Below are 16,616 nucleotides of genomic sequence, written 5' to 3' on the forward strand. Positions count from 1 at the left end.
AAGGTTTACTATGCTAGATCGAGAAAATTAAACCTTTCCGGGAGGAAATCCGGGAGAGTTGAGATGTCAGGAGAGACCCAGTGGTTGGCTGATGAACGGCACATACACTCACAGTGTCCCTTATTGGCCTTCCCACACTACAGTAGAGTCACACTTCACCCAGGTAGGTACAGTCAATGCCAGACACCTGAAATTAACCAGATAAATGCCAACTACCATCCAGCAGGCTGACTACAGCTCTGGCAATCATTACATTTCTATTAGCCACCTCACAAAAGGTAAATGGGGGCTACAATACAATACCAGATCACAATAGTAAGGAGATGTTTAAACAGCAAACACCTAGAAGCAGGAAGATGAAAGCGCAACTGACAACAAGCCAGGGAGGAGTGCCACCTCCCTGGCTTGTGTTCTGGTTTGCAAAGCATACACTGTCTCCGCACTTGTTGGCAACCTGTGTAGACTGACTAGTTAACATGGTCCTATTGCTGCTGGGGTAAAGCAAAGCAGATGTGTCTCTTCCGTGACTCATTCAGCAATCTGTATAATCTGATCTCTGCTGCTGATCAGGTCGATTGTTAAGGCTGTAACAAAAATCCTTCTCGTAGTGTTACAACTGACATATTTCATAATAAACTGATAAAATATAAATACATTTTTTATAATTGATATATATATATATTAGGGCTGTTACTGATTAAAATTTTCGTGTTCGATTAATAGAAATTTTTTTAAATCGATTAATTATTATTATACAGGATTGATATAGCGCCAACGGTTTGCAGAGCGCTTTACAATATAAGGAAGACATTACAATCACAATACAATTCAAGAGGCTTATGGGGGATAGAGATTTAAGGGGCTGTAAGTAAAGCAGACCTTCCATTTGTTGGTAAAGCTGGCCATACACCTTACAATTATCTGCAGATTTTCTGTGGTCAGATGGAAAAGGTGCAACAGATTCCTCCATCTATACATAACTGTGTGGATGGAGTAATCTCCACCTGGGCCAATCTGTTGCACTTTTTCCATCTGACCACAGAAAATCTGCAGATAATTGTAAGGTGTATGGGCAGCTTAAGGTTTGCATTAAAGTGGCTCTTTTCATCATCATGTGATGACTAGACAAATAGACAAAAAATACATTGAAAAATACAGTTTAAAACAAAATACCTCAGCCCTGCTTATTGGGTACTCAAAATCCCACAAGAATGGACTCTATGCTAATTGAAGAAGGGGATTTTCACAAGTGTTAGAGGGCCCAGCTATGCCAGGAGGTCACCTGCACCTCCAAGGGTAAACCATGGCTTTGTTTTCACATTATTATTTTTTTACAAACTTTATATTTAAAACTATATTTTAAAACTTTTAAAGCTGGCTTCACTTGTTGCAAGGCAGCCGGGCTTCATAACCAATTAGGAAGCCGGGTGTCACGTAATGACCCGCCTCCCGGCTTCCTGACTGCCCGCCATGTGACCACGGATAAGGTGAGTAGAACAGCTGTCTTTGAGCCCCCCAGACAAGACAAACACCTAACCTTTGCAGTGCAGGGGTGGCCCCACAGCAAGGGTAAGTTATTCAAATCCCCAGAGTTCTTCTAATATGGTCAATAATACATCTGCCGGCCCTGATCACGTTTCAGTATTCTCAGAGGAAGGATACCACTATAACAAAACAGTACTTTGCAATTGTGGCAATATTAGATATTCAGCTGAGATACATTAAGGTGCACAATCCGATCAATATTTAGCATTTATAAATGGCTAATCATCGATTTATCTGTTGTTCACTGAAGAACCGCTCATCGCCTTGTACGCGTATTACACCGATTGTAAAATAAAATTCCATCTTCCCTTCCTCCACCCTCTACACAGGAAAAGGTTATAACTGGCGGTGAATATTGAGGGCAGATGCCAGAAAATTATGTTATAGCCAAGCCTGGGATTGTGCTGGATTCAACCATTTATTATAAGTATGAGTTGAGTAAAGATTGGAGCTTTAAGATGCAGTCAGTCTGTCACCGCTGTAGAACAGGTATATTGAGCATAAAATGAAGAGTGAAAAATTCTGTAGGAGAACTATATAGAAGGTTCACATCCGTTATATAGCAAGCCACCCTGGCTGAAAGGGCCAGTGCACCCAAACCTAATATTTCAAAGATGGGTGAATGCTCTGCTTGTCATTAACAAAGCAATAAATGCCCTCTGGGTGATCTATGTACATTGATTAGATATTAGGAAATGTTGCAATTCTGACCTTTTTCTGTTTTTTCTGTTTCAGTTTTTTTTTCATTAGAATCACCTGAGCAAATCTCAGTGTTCTAATGAAGAAAGCCACGGTATTTGCATCCCTATAGTAGAAAAACATTAGCCCTCATTAATACCTCTGCATTGTGAATTCAAGGTGCTGTTCTTTGGAGGGGGCTGGGCAAGTAAATACTAATATAATTACCCCTGTAATTATATTAATTACGTATTGTACTATTAATGATGTAATTACTATTAATGATGTATTGTACTGTGCTGGCAGATCTCATAATCAGTTGTGAACTACAATTGAATAAGGACTGTCCTAACAAAGAATTAAAGACTTCGGGGGTTATTCACAAAGCTGCCGAAGGCAAGCCGAGTAAATAATCCAGCCGAAGTGAAGTGAGCCGAACTACGGTCGGCTATTCACTCTGGCTCAGTATGGCTGATTTCAGCCGTACATCGGCTGCTTTTGGTCAGCTGAACATGCTCAGCATGTTCGGCTGAGCCGAAGTGCAGAGGGACTTCCACTCAGCCGATCCAACATCTGGATCGGCTGAGCCGAAGCTCTGCAAGTTCACTAGCTGCCGTTCGCCCCTATTCTCATAGGGGCTGAACAGCAGTGAGTGAATAGCCGAATGTGAGCGGCATTCGGGTCGGCTATGCTGCTCGGTACCTCCGAGGTACCAAGCAGAATAGCAAAGAGGTTAAAAGACAGAGAAAAAAATAAAACCGTTGCCAAATTATTTTAAAAATGAAAATATATAGCAAATTTAAAAACACTTTAAAAGAAATGTAAAAAACAAATTGGGTGGAGCTAGCAGTGACAGCCAGCTCCGCCCAACTGTTTTTGGCTTGCACCTGCTAGAGTCTTCTAGCAGGTCCCAGCCAATGAATAACAACTGGGCAGAGCCGACTGTGACGTCACGGCTGGCTCCGCCCAGTTGTTGTTTAATGGCAGATCAGCGTCCCCAAGACGCCGTTAGATCACGTCTGGCTCCACCCAGCTGTCATTTGTGGGGCAAACGGCTTTGGCTGTCACTTTGGCTCAGTCGAGCCGAAGCATATGCCTTCGGCTCAGCTGAGCCACTCGGCCGCCTTCGGCTGCTGTACGGGGTATTGTGAATAGCCCGCACGGCAGCCCTTTGGTTTGACTGAACCAAAGGGCTCCGGCGGCCGAAGAGAGCCAAAGGATCAGCCAAAGCTACGGCTGTATCCTTCGGCTCTTTAGTGAATAACCCCCTAAGAAGCGTTGTATGTTAATAATAGGAAGCTCGGTCTGTCCCCGGTCAGGACAAAGTTTCTTCTCTCTTGTTAATTGAGAGAGGCGCGCAAAAGCCCCGACGCAGACACATCTAAAAGGTAAGAAATATTTGATATAAAAATCTATATTTTTCAGTATGCTGTGAGAATAGGAACACATAACAAACACATAGAGGAGTTTTCTCAAATTTGGCTGCAATAGAGGAAATACACTTTAAAGCTTTCTATCAGCAACACGAACTCTGTTCATACACGAGGTCTGCAATGTGAATTACAGTAAGCCCATATTGGAATTAACGTCGCCCCTTTATTAATGTACTTGGTGCCTGGATGGCAGCTGTAGATTGATGGTCTTGTCAGGTAGAGGTCAACGTATTCCGGAGAGTTCTGGTCGAAGCCATTAGGTATGCCCAGTGAAAGTCCTCACGTTTATAACTTGTCTGTGACGTGAATGGAATTAACGGCTCTGTGATCAGTTATGATCGGAAATGTGTCCAAATCAAGTGACCGGCGCTGCACCCGTGCCGTGGATTAGATTTATTGATGGCGATAATATGAGGGAGATGGGGACTCGTAATTACATTTTTATAAAAGTCTTTGGATACCCACAAACTTAAAGGAAAAGGTCACCTATATACTATATGGGCCATATCTCAAAGAACCCACAGCTTTTATCATTTTGATTTCTAATGTGACTTTGTGACTACAGCTTTCTTGGCCTCTGGTATTCTGCGAGTGGGACTACAGATGACTGCCATCACAGTTGTACATTACTGTCAGCCACAATTAAGTTGATTTTGGTACATATATAATCTCTGAAAGTCATTGCGCCTGAATGTAAAAGTGTCGCACATAAGAACTGCCTAAATTTGTTGCACGTTCACAGCATTTCATATATTTGGCGCAGGACTTTCTAATACAGCCATAACACCAGAAAAGTGGCTTATGCATGGTGATCTTCACCTGATTATTATGATGATTTTCATCTGATTATGATGGTCTTCACCTGATTATAGTGATCCCTTCACCTGATTATGGTGATCTCTTCACCTGATTATGATGGTCTTCACCTGATTATGATGGTCTTTACCGAATTATGGTAATCTTCACCTGAAAGAATATGATGGTCTTCACCTGATTAAGATGATCTTCACCCGATTATGGCGCTCTTCCCCTGATTATGATGATCTTCACCTGATTATGGGGATCTCTTAACCTGATTATGGTGATCTCTTCACCTGATTATGATGAGCATCATCTGATTATGGTGATCTTCACCTGATTATGGGGATCTCTTAACCTGATTATGGTGATCTCTTCACCTGATTATGATGAGCATCATCTGATTATGGTGATCTTCACCTGATTATGGGGATCTCTTAACCTGATTATGGTGATCTCTTCACCTGATTATGATGAGCATCATCTGATTATGGTGATCTTCACCTGATTATGGGGATCTCTTAACCTGATTATGGTGATCTCTTCACCTGATTATGATGAGCATCATCTGATTATGGTGATCTTCACCTGATTATGGGGATCTCTTAACCTGATTATGGTGATCTCTTCACCTGATTATGATGAGCATCATCTGATTATGGTGATCTTCACCTGATTATGGGGATCTCTTAACCTGATTATGGTGATCTCTTCACCTGATTATGATGAGCATCATCTGATTATGGTGATCTTCACCTGATTATGGGGATCTCTTAACCTGATTATGGTGATCTCTTCACCTGATTATGATGAGCATCATCTGATTATGGTGATCTTCACCTGATTATGGGGATCTCTTAACCTGATTATGGTGATCTCTTCACCTGATTATGATGAGCATCATCTGATTATGGTGATCTTCACCTGATTATGGGGATCTCTTAACCTGATTATGGTGATCTCTTCACCTGATTATGATGAGCATCATCTGATTATGGTGATCTTCACCTGATTATGGGGATCTCTTAACCTGATTATGGTGATCTCTTCACCTGATTATGATGAGCATCATCTGATTATGGTGATCTTCATCTGATTATGGCGATCTTCACCTGATTATGATGATCTTCATCTGATTATGGCGATCTTCACCTGATTATGATGATCGTCATCTGATTATGGTGATCTTCACCTGATTATGATGATCTTCACCTGATTATGATGAGCATCATCTGATTATGGTGATCTTGATAGCTGACAGCTTTTACAGCAGCAGCAGCGGATATAGTTGAGTCCTCCATCAGAGAGATCTGCCCCATAGATCAATGGAGATGGGGTTCCACCGAGTATTCCACCCTCAGACCTAAAATATGAGCTGTGGGTGGACTTGGCCTTTAAATAAGCCGCCAGTGTAATGTAGATGGGTTGCTGAGAACTCCCACAAGATCTTGTTTGTAGTAATTACTTGTATTTGAAATGCAATCAAATTCTGCACTATAAATTCATTCCTTGTAGGGAACACTTACTTTGCTGTATTCATTAAGTAAGAGTCTGGGAAACACAGTGTGTAAGCAGCCAGTAAGTGTTTGTTAAGCAATAGTGTATGTCAGGGTCAGTAAATATAGGTCCTCTGGGATTACTGTGAAATTACTATGCAGTCATATGTTTGATCAGCTCCCAGTAACCATAATAGTTGAAGGAAAATGTAACTAACAATCTCCTCGAGGTGACATTCGGCGAGTGCAGCAAAACTTAACACTTCCGTTAGAACTCAGCACCTCTGTAAGCGACTTGAAGAGGGCCCAACGTCACTGAATTAAATGTTTCATGAACTATACATATATTTCACTGATTCCTTTATAAAGCACAAATGAAATTCAAATGAAACAGCTATTTACAGAGCCCCTGAAAGCATTGACATCAGTGACTGCCCCTAAAGAAGCTTGTGGACTACAATCCCTCCCGCAGCTGTACAGATGGGACGTAGCAGAAAAAGAGCTTGCAATTGGGAATGTTTGGACTTTACTAAACTTGCAGCAACATCAAAGTGCATGTCAGGGCAAAACAAAAAACATTTCCCCATGTTTTATCTTTGCAGAAAAATGCCTGTTGGTCCTGCAAGAAATCAAGTGAACACGCCAAGCTGGCCTTACACTGATAGATGTTTGGCATTCAGCCCCAATTCCAGCAGATTCCTCCATCCATGCTAAACAGTGAGCATGGATGAATCTCCCACTGCGGCTATTGTACTCTGATAGCGGCTGGTGAGCTGATTGGCTGTAGTCATTGTTTGGTAGGGCTGTACGGGGGCTTGGTGCCAATCCAATTTGCCCGGGCCCATTCAAAACTGACACATCACCCTCCTGGCCCAGTCAGTTGGGACAGGTGTATTCCCCCGCCCCTTTGTGACATGTAGCTGTGGGACGGGCAATGCCTAGGCTGCAATTGATTGGGCCAGGAGGAAGGGGTGTCAGTCACTATTTTGCATAGGCTTGGGTGAACTCCGATGAACTGGGTTCATACCTTTCCCCCCACACCTCACTACTGTTCGCCCAACAATTTAATGTCTGGATCCTTCAGTTTTCTGATCAAAGTATGTCGGACAGTAGGATGCTGGCAAGGTCATCCATTGAACTGAATTTCCGCCAGTTTATCAAGAAGTGGCCAAAATTTGCTCAGTTTTTGGCCAGCTTAACCTCCTCTAGTAATCTGATGACATTGGCTTCTGCTGCACTGACATTCCCAGAATTGTTGTCAGCCCCCTCCCCCCCCCCCTCCGCTAGACTACAGAACACCTTCCCTTATGCTATGGAAGTATTCTGTAATGCAGCAGAAGAGAACTGGGCAGGGCTTGGCATTTCTGCACGGCAGAGTTGGGCTTTAAAGGTTGGGTGGTAGTTACATTACATTTCAGCTTCTATTTATGCTGCTTTATTCTTGGAATAGTTTTATGGTATAATGGGTCCTCTTAATGACATTAAATTATCAATAAAATCCAGATAATGCTTTTATCTAATCTTGTCTAGATTCTAGGAAATGCATTTTGTATAGGAATATATGTCCTTGCATTGCATATGTCCTTACATCGGTGGAATAAAGTCCTAGACAAGACTAGCATTTCCATCTATTATTATCTTACTTATATACTTTCCATGTGTGTAATGCCTGATAATGGGAAAGATGTGGAGATAATAGTGTTTATTATATTACTTATCCTCTATGATCTAAGTATGCCATATTCTTCCTCTAAAAGGTACATTTGGATTCTATTCTATCAAAGTACCAAGAAAGGTCATGTTTTTTTTTTTATAGTGACTAGTGACCTTAAGGTGGCCATGCAATGGTAGATTTTCGGTAATGCCATCAGAGACTTGACAAAGGCCGTTCGAAATTTAGTTTACTTTTCAGATTTGATTTTAGAATAAATGGAGTTTCCCAAATGAAAACCACATTAATTGTTCCAATTTTGTTCATTTGAGGAACATTTTTCCATCCTGCTCCTTCGATTTTTGTCCTCACCACAGTCCAAAACAATCATCGATTTGACCCCATTAACTATTAGAAAATCAAATGAACGTCAAAAACAAATAATTTGGAACAAAATTCTACTGGTATGTTGCCAGCTTTATACTGGAGGGGAGCTTTTGGAAGGGATATTGAAGCCGTCATGAGCTTTCCTTTCTGGAGATACCTGGAGAGGTAGATTTAGGCTCAGGAGCAAGCCTAGAACTTCAACTGTGGGATGTTGCCTTTGCTAGGCATGCTGGTTACCTGGCTGGGTCTGGCTTCACTCCAGTCAAAAACTATCATTAATTTGACCCCATTAACTATTAGAAAATCAAATGAATGTCAAAAACAATTTTTTTTGAACATAATTCTACTGATATATTGCCAGCTATGGACTGGAGTGGAGCTCTTGGAAGAGATATTGGTGGCGGCTTGAGCAGGGCTTTCTGGAGATACCTGAAGGGGTTGATTAGACTCAGAACCAAGCCTTGAATTTCAACTGCAGGAACCACTCAATGTTGACTTGCTGACCTGTGTCTGAAAATGCTGGTTTCCTTAAACCACTGACCTGGAACAAGCACACAGCCAGTGAAATCAGAGTGATGTCAGAACTTCTAAATAGAGATGACCTCCGAACCTAAGCTCCTCCAAACAAGAAAGCGCCCTGGCACTTCCACCTAATTGGCTGCAGTACAGGCATTCTCCTCCCTTGCAGCTGCATGTAAACAAAGGGGCAGGGTGCAGTAACATAATTTACCTTATATGGCTACTTAGCCATATTAGGTAAATGTAATTTACCAAATATAGGCATGCAACTATTTGAGGTCAATTATGTAATTGCATCCCGCCCCTTTGCTTACATCAGGCAGCAACGCAGATTTGTTTTTGTTTTGTTTTTTAGTTTTGCATAGGATGGAGAAGAATCAGAACTCCTGTTGGGTTTTTACTGCTATCAGGGACTCCCGTTGGAGAGGTTCCCCTTACTTCCTGTCCTGCTGACAATACTTTTTAGACAGGAAGTCAGGGAAAATCTTCAACAGGGACATATACACTTTTTTTTATTAGTAGGGAAAGCCTAGAACCCCTGTTAGCTTTACTGCTGTCTTTTTCTCTGTTGCGTATTTTCTCTCACTTCCTGTTTGGTAAAACCATTGTCAGCAGGACACAAAATAAGGGGAAATCTCAAAGGATTGATATCCAAAGCCCTGGATAGCAGTATAAAACAGGTGTTGTAACCCTTTCCCATTGGACATACACTTCATTTGGTTAGAATAAAGCTTAAAGCAGCACTCCAGCTAAAAATATGATGACTTTGAATAGCCCCTTAAATGATACAACAACAAAAATCAGCTTCTTGTAGTTTTCTCTTGCAATCCAGAGCTCTCCGCAGTAGTACTTCTTTTCCACCACAAGATATCCTCTGTCCAATGACCAGCATCACTCAACCCACATCTTCTGAGCCCAAACTATCCTGGACCTGCCCCAGCCTACGACTGGACAGTGAAAAGAGAAGCAGCACAATGATTAGCTCATCTCTCTATCACTCTGCTCTCTTCTCCTATCCTATGCTTCTTCTCAGCACATGAACTTTATTGGCTCCTTGCATTGCTCTTCATCTCATACCCCAGCCCTGCTTTACGGGGACTGCAAGAGGCTAATACTAGGTCATATTCAGGTACATTATGTTTTAATGATTACAGCGCTGCATTAATTTCTGTCTCTGATATCTGCCTAGAATTCAGCTTTAAGGTATTTTGTCATCTGCCACTTCCCTTCACTTTATAACTAAACTGTTAAAACTTACAGAAGGTTTTTTAAGGCTTTACATCAAATTATGCAAAGGTAGAGGCAAATGAAATCAAGATGCATAATGAGTCATTAAGCCCAGTTTGTGAATGAAATAATAAGTACCTGGTTTCAATTAACACTACGCGGAAACGTGTGGGCCAGGAAAATAGGTGTCTTTCAAAGAAGTCTTCATAAGGCGACTCTAAACTGTACTTACACATTGATAATAAGGCTGAGGCTTTATTCTGCAGCTGGCAGACATCTGAAGAAAGGCACTGTGCACTATTATAGAACCAGAAAGGGATGTGTCAAAGATCAGACCAAGTGTGTAGCGTGGAATCGAGGACAGATGAAATTTAAATGTGCGGAAAAGAGAGGCGCTCCGAGTGTGGAGGAGAATTACAAATCCTCATTTCCACCTTTTATCTCTGGAGCGCCGTGCATCAGAAATACGCCGCATGGAGAGAATGTAAAGCCGCTAGGAGCCGTGCCTCTGCCTGACCCCGGTAAAATACTGTACAGTGAAGGAAATATTCTCCAAAGATTTCGTTTCTCTGTCTTTTTTCCATCTGCAGAGTAGCTAAGAAAAGAGCAGGTGCATCGTGCTCCGGAGCAGGAAATAAAGTATGTCACCAGCACTCCATGGATCTTCGTCCAAAACGCCTTCACTAGGGTATTAAAGAGGCCTTATTCCTCACAAACACCTATTGGAATTTTAAATGGCCATAGCAGCCTTTTATTAATAAAATATAAATAAAACATGTATAAGAAAACATGTACAGCATCAACATTCACAAATTGGGGCCCAAGGTCCTTTTAGGCACTTAACCAAGGAACCATAACTGTATACACATATATATATCCAGTATGTGTGTGTGTGTGTGTATACATATGTGTGTATATATATATATATATATATATATATATATATATAGGCCTCCAGCTGCAAGAACACCTACTCAGAGACAATTCAACATTATTAGCAGGTACGACCACTCACCACTATACTGAACTTTCAAGCTAGTAAAAAACCGAGGGGTAGTAGGGCCGTACCTAAGACAGGCCTTACACCTTTGCCATTTTTTCCCAATGTCTGCCTTCAAGGACCTTGAAAACCCTCTTGCTGCTACAACAACACCCCCCAGTACCCACGGCACTAAACCCAGCAAAAAACAACTGAAAACCAAGATAGGGAGGGTGTGTGGGATGTTCGCCTGCCCGCCGATGATCTCGGACTGCTTGAACTTAGGTCCCACCCACAACTCCACCTCTAAAGCCCCTCCTGTTTGCTGCAGCCCCCTACCCTGTCATGTAGTCCCTACGACCATTGCCTTGCTTTTCTGCTCCAGGTCTATCTTTATTGACTTTCTAGCATTTTGGTCAACCTTGGACATCAATAAAGGCATTTTGGATGAAGATCCTTGGTGTGCTGGTGACATACTTTATTTCTTAGATTCAAGCTGTGCCATTCGCAGCCACCTTAGCACCCATTTCACAAGGGGTACACTGATTAGGAGTGCAGTGGAATTTCTACCGCAGCAAGAAAGACACATGGTGGGTGGGGTGATGTCTATAATGGGACCCTAGAACATTTTAATAACAAATATATGTGTTTAGTAAAGATCAGTGGTGTGGCTATTTCTGGACCAGTGTGTCTGTGGAGTGTGGATGGCTCCTGGCCTGGTGAGTCCCAGCAGTGGAGCTCAGGTCTGGATGGAGCAGTGAAAGCTTCTCCTTTTTTTCTCTGTGAAACCACTAAGGCCTCGTTCACACCGAAAGTGTGTGCGTTCCAGAGCAGTAGCTGCTGGAACTCACCGCAATCGTTAAGAAACAAAGGGGTCTATTAGACCACCTAATGTCACATTTGCCCCTCAAAGAAGCTGATCAAGTAGGTATCATGCTTGATCAGCTTCTTCCCTTGCTTTTGTTGGTGGAGAATGACAGCTGAGAAGCCAGAAGGCAAATTCATTCAGCAGGGAGGAGATGCTGGTTCGCTGGTCTCTCTCCCCACAACCTGCTGACACCTGTGATGCTGGTCCTGGACCCACAGGAGGGGTAGTGGAGCCCGGGCAGCAAGACAGGGGTGTCAGGTGTGGGGGGCACCGATTACCAGCGCTGTAAGGCATGAACGGGTCCGTGACTCTCTGCACTCACAAGTATGTCTTTAGTCTTTTAAGTTTAATGACCATGGGGGCCATTCAACCTGAAAACTGAAACCTTCCACAGGCAGAATTAAATTACTGTGATGGACGGTATAATTGCCTTACTTAAAATGAAAATACATATTTGAAGAATTGTTAATACTTAGAACTGAACCCAATAAATTAATAAAAAATACTTTACAAAGTATAAATTTCCTTTATGTGAACTTCAGTAGTTTGAGTATTACTGACCTCATCATTTTTTTTTCTTTTCTTTGACAGATAACAAATATGCCCCGGCAGTCACTCTGAACGGCTTCATCTTCATTCTGGGAGGAGCTTATGCCAGAGCGACAACCATCTACGACCCCGAAAAAGGCAACATAAAAGCCGGACCCAACATGAATCACTCCAGACAGTTCTGCAGGTAAGACAACAATACAAACAAACACATACAGCAGAGACAAGGTCATAGGAATAAGGGACACCTTAGCTGTGACAGCCAAGTAGGTGAATGGATGTCACCATCAACCATTTAAGCGCAGTACATACGGAATTATTCACCTCGTGCTGCGCAGTTTTTACAAGCAGTGGATCAGATCTCACTTATTGGCATGCATTACTATGATAATTAACACTTATAAGCAAAGAAAATTGTTGCAGTGATTGCAGATTTTTACCTGCACACTAAAAAACGTATGTGCAGCGATTTTGCGAAACGGCTTTCAGGATAAAAATAATTTTGGTCGGCATTTGAACCTTGCTTAGCCTTGGTTGCTTGAACTGACAATATATGTATGCAATATGTACCTGTGCATGGGTAACTCTGTGCCAGGGGTAGGCAAGTGCCGGTCTTCCAGCTGTGGTCCCATCACGCATCTTGTTTGTGGCTGTCAAACAAGATGCGGTTTGTGGCTGTCATTATCTTGCAATGCCTCTTGGGGCTTGTAGTTGCACCATCTGGACGGCCGGAGTTTCCCTAACTAGCTCTATGCTTTTAAATGATCTATTGTGTACAGTATGAAATGTGCAAATGTTTTGTGTTCTAGATATACTCTGCTGTGTCTATGGAATGATGTGTTTTTGCACTCCTAAAGTAGTTAAATCACAATCCAATATCTCTCAGTGGGCATGTACTGCAGGTCTCAGTGTATTTCCACTGCTGCAGTCAAATTTGAGGAAAAAACCCCTCTGCTATGTGTTCCTATTCACACAGTATACCTAAAAAGATGTTTTTTAACTCTGCAGAGTTTTCTGTATTTTACTGAATTACATCACTAGCTCATTGAATACTTTTCACCTTTTTGTTGCCTGAGGTTGCTCTTTAAAAGTTTTTTTTATGGCTTTGTGATACTTGGTATCTTGGCTTTGTGGTTTCTCCACCATCCATGCCTTCAGCATACACCGATCAGCCATAGAATTATGACCACCCGCCTAATATTAAGTAGGTCCCCCTTTTGCCGCCAAAACAGCCCTGACCCGTCGAGGCATGGACTCCACTAGACCTCTGAAGGTATGCAAGCCAACAGTAGCAGATGCTTTAAGGCCTCGTTCACACCAGACACAGTGCGTTCCGGCCAGAACTCACTGCATTGCATTGCGCCAGCTCACTATGTTGTGGGGCAGGAGGGGGCGTGGCGGTCCATTGAAGTGAATGGCACCGTAGCCACGCAATGCGATTGGCCACATGGTAACGCAAGGCACATTATGCCTGCGGTCCGGTCCGAGCAAAATAGTGCTTGCAGCATTTTGTTCAGACCGGACCACAGGCATACTGTGCCTTGGGTACCTGTGTGGCCGATCGCATTGCGGCCGGAGGGCGTGGCTACGGTGCCATTCACTTCACTGGACCGCCACACCCCCTCTTGTCCCACAACATATTGAGCCGGCTGCAATGCAATGCAGTGCATTCTGGCCAGAATTGGGCCGAAGCACACTGTCAGGTTTGAACGAGGCCCTAGTCCTGTAAGTTGTGAGGTGAGGCCTCCATGGCTTGGACTTGTTTTTCTAGAACATCCCAAAGATACTCCACTGGACTGAGATCTGGATCCATGGATCACTTTGGGTTGGTCCTGACCACTGCAGACCGGGAACATCCAACTAGAGCTGCAGTTTTGGAGTTGCTCTGACCCTGTCGTCTAGACATCACAATTTGGTCCTGGTCAAAGTCGCTCAGATCCTTACACTTGTCCATTTTTTCTGCTTCCAACACAACTTCCAGGTGTCATTGTAATATATCCCTCCCCACTTCCAGGTGTCATTGTAATATATCCCTCCCCACTTCCAGGTGTCATTGTAATATATCCCCCACTTCCAGGTGCCATTGTAATCAGATAATTAATGTTATTCACTTCACCTCTCAGTGGTCAGAATTTTATGACTGATCAGTGTACACGGGTAAAAAAAACATGCCCACCCCACAATCATCTCTGTCCACAGATTAGCCTGTCAGTTTAGCAAATATGTCTTTTTTTTCCTGGTGGCCATCATGAGCCGAGGACTTGGGAACATGTAAGATCATGAGAGGAAAGATGGTTGGAAGATACGGTTCTTTCCCCTGTTCCCCTCCTTTTTCCTTTAATATACAAGCAATATGGATTGAAATGTGGATGAATATTTTCCTCCCTTGAGGATCTTCTTGGGTCCTCCAACGAGGCCTAATGGCTGCACACTTAGGTCTACTGATTGTATTTCATTGAGAAATCTGATGAGAATATTCATATGTTCTCCACGTAGAGGAAGTGAACGCTTTGGACATTTCTCTCTCTCCCCCCCCCCATCAATACTGAGACATGTGGAATGTGATATCATGACGACATTGAGGAAGGGAAGTCCATCCTATGGGCGTCTTCAGTGAGTAAGTTTACAAACTTCTAGATGGATCTGGTTATTAGGAGCGGGAGAGAAGTTATGGACATTTCATATATAAATACAGATTTAGTTCTAGTTTTTGACCCTAGATCCCCTTTAGTAAATATGTCTGTTTGTACTTTGTTATACACATCTGGAATCTGATTGGTTGCCTTGGACAATGCAGACACTTTCCCTTCCTCCAGTTTACATCCATGTTGCCCATGGCCTGGTCCTGGAAGTGGAGCCAGTGATGGCCATCAATCTGAGTGAGTGGCAGGCTCCATCTGCTGCTGTGCCGCTCCGTGCCAGCTGCCTGCGTATTCACAGATGTTCTCCTGATAATTTACAAGACAGTGTTTTCTCTAAATATTTATCAAATCATCCTCGTCTTCTAAATGTACAGGCAGCCGCATGAGTGGGAGAAGTCTGGTCTCCTGCAGGGATTAGCTTTCATATATGAACGTGTGATGCCGAGGAGAGTTTGTCGGGGAGTGTCATGCCTTTACCGGCGATGGGTGTTTGTATGTGACAGGTGCCCCCCCCATTGTAAGTGATAATGTATACTGTGCGTTGCTGCTGATACATCTTCCCGACATGCATCGCTCTGATGCCAGATTGATGGCCCAATTTATCTTCCACATGAAACACTCGTTAGCATCTATTGGGGTCCCAAAAGCCCAGAACTGCATAGAATTCTCCAACTTGTGGAGTGCAGGAACAACAGAGGAACAGAAGTCAGAGAGCAGCTGAGCAAATATCAGATCAACAGAGCCATAGAGGCCACATCACACCAAGTCCACCGAGCTTCCCCAACGTTACACCCCTCAGCTGTCATCCACATCTATCTATCTATCTATCTATCTATCTATCTATCTATCTATCTATCTATCTATCTATCTATCTCATACCTATGTATCTGTCTGTCTGTCTACGGTATCTCATTCTTTCTTTCTCTCTCTTTCCTTCTCTTTCTCTCTCTTTCTATTTCTCTCTCTCGCTCTCTCTCTCGCTCTCTCTCTCCCGCTATTTCTTTCCTTCTTTCTCTTTCTCTCTCTTTATTTTTATTTTTCTCTCTCTCACTCTCTCTTTCTTTTTCTTTCTTCTTCACTGTCTGTCTATATATCTATCTAGAAACTTTGCAACCAATTGACATTAATATCTATCTATCTATCTATCTATCTATCTATCTATCTATCTATCTATCTATCTATCTATCTATCTATCTATCTATCTATCTATCTATCTATCCATCTATCTATCTAAAATCTCGGCTTATACTCGAGTATATACGGTAAACAATAAATGAATTCCTACATAGCACTGTATACAGTTATACTGAAAATGTAATGTTGGGTCTCATACACATTCACATGTTCCAGCACTTCTCCACTCGCAGTGACGCATTGTCTAATATACTCACAGCTCATGTATCCATTTCTTGTATCTCATGTCATCTCTCTATCCTGTGTTTTCAGCGCCGTGGTCGTGGAGGGAAAGATCTACGCCACAGGCGGTATAGTGAGCAGCGAGGGTCCCGCGCTGGGAAACATGGAGTACTACGACCCCAAATCCAACACTTGGACTTTATTACCCAACATGCCTTGCCCTCTCTTCCGCCACGGATGTGTAGTCATCAAGAAATACATTCAAAGTGGTTGACAAAACAAAAGAAATAACAGATGAACTGTCTCCTTAGCCGAAGATGTTTTATTATTATGCGTACAATTTATTTTATTTTTTTTGGGTTGTAACCGTTTCCATGGCGTTGGCGCCGGATGTGAAGCCGATGATCAATTTCTTTTTCTGCTTCAGCAGCATTTTTTTTGTTTGTTTGTTATTTACGAAATACGAAAAAAGGACATTTTTTTTTGTT

General features: G+C 42.6%; 1 protein-coding gene across 1 annotated transcript in view; it reads left to right on the forward strand.

Annotated features, from left to right (window-relative positions):
* KLHL29 (kelch like family member 29) overlaps positions 1-16,416 on the forward strand; it is a 459,910-nt gene extending 443,494 nt beyond the window's left edge. Inside the window, exons 10-11 of the mRNA XM_018575346.1 lie at positions 12,173-12,317; positions 16,219-16,416. Of these exons, the coding sequence (XP_018430848.1) occupies positions 12,173-12,317; positions 16,219-16,402 (329 nt within the window). The 3' untranslated portion in view covers positions 16,403-16,416. The remainder of the gene's footprint in view (positions 1-12,172; positions 12,318-16,218) is intronic.
* The last annotated feature ends 200 nt before the right edge of the window (positions 16,417-16,616 follow it).

This window comes from Nanorana parkeri, unplaced genomic scaffold (assembly GCF_000935625.1).
Source record: "Nanorana parkeri isolate BGI_ZX_2015 unplaced genomic scaffold, ASM93562v1 scaffold53, whole genome shotgun sequence".
Taxonomy (NCBI): Eukaryota; Metazoa; Chordata; class Amphibia; order Anura; family Dicroglossidae; genus Nanorana; species Nanorana parkeri.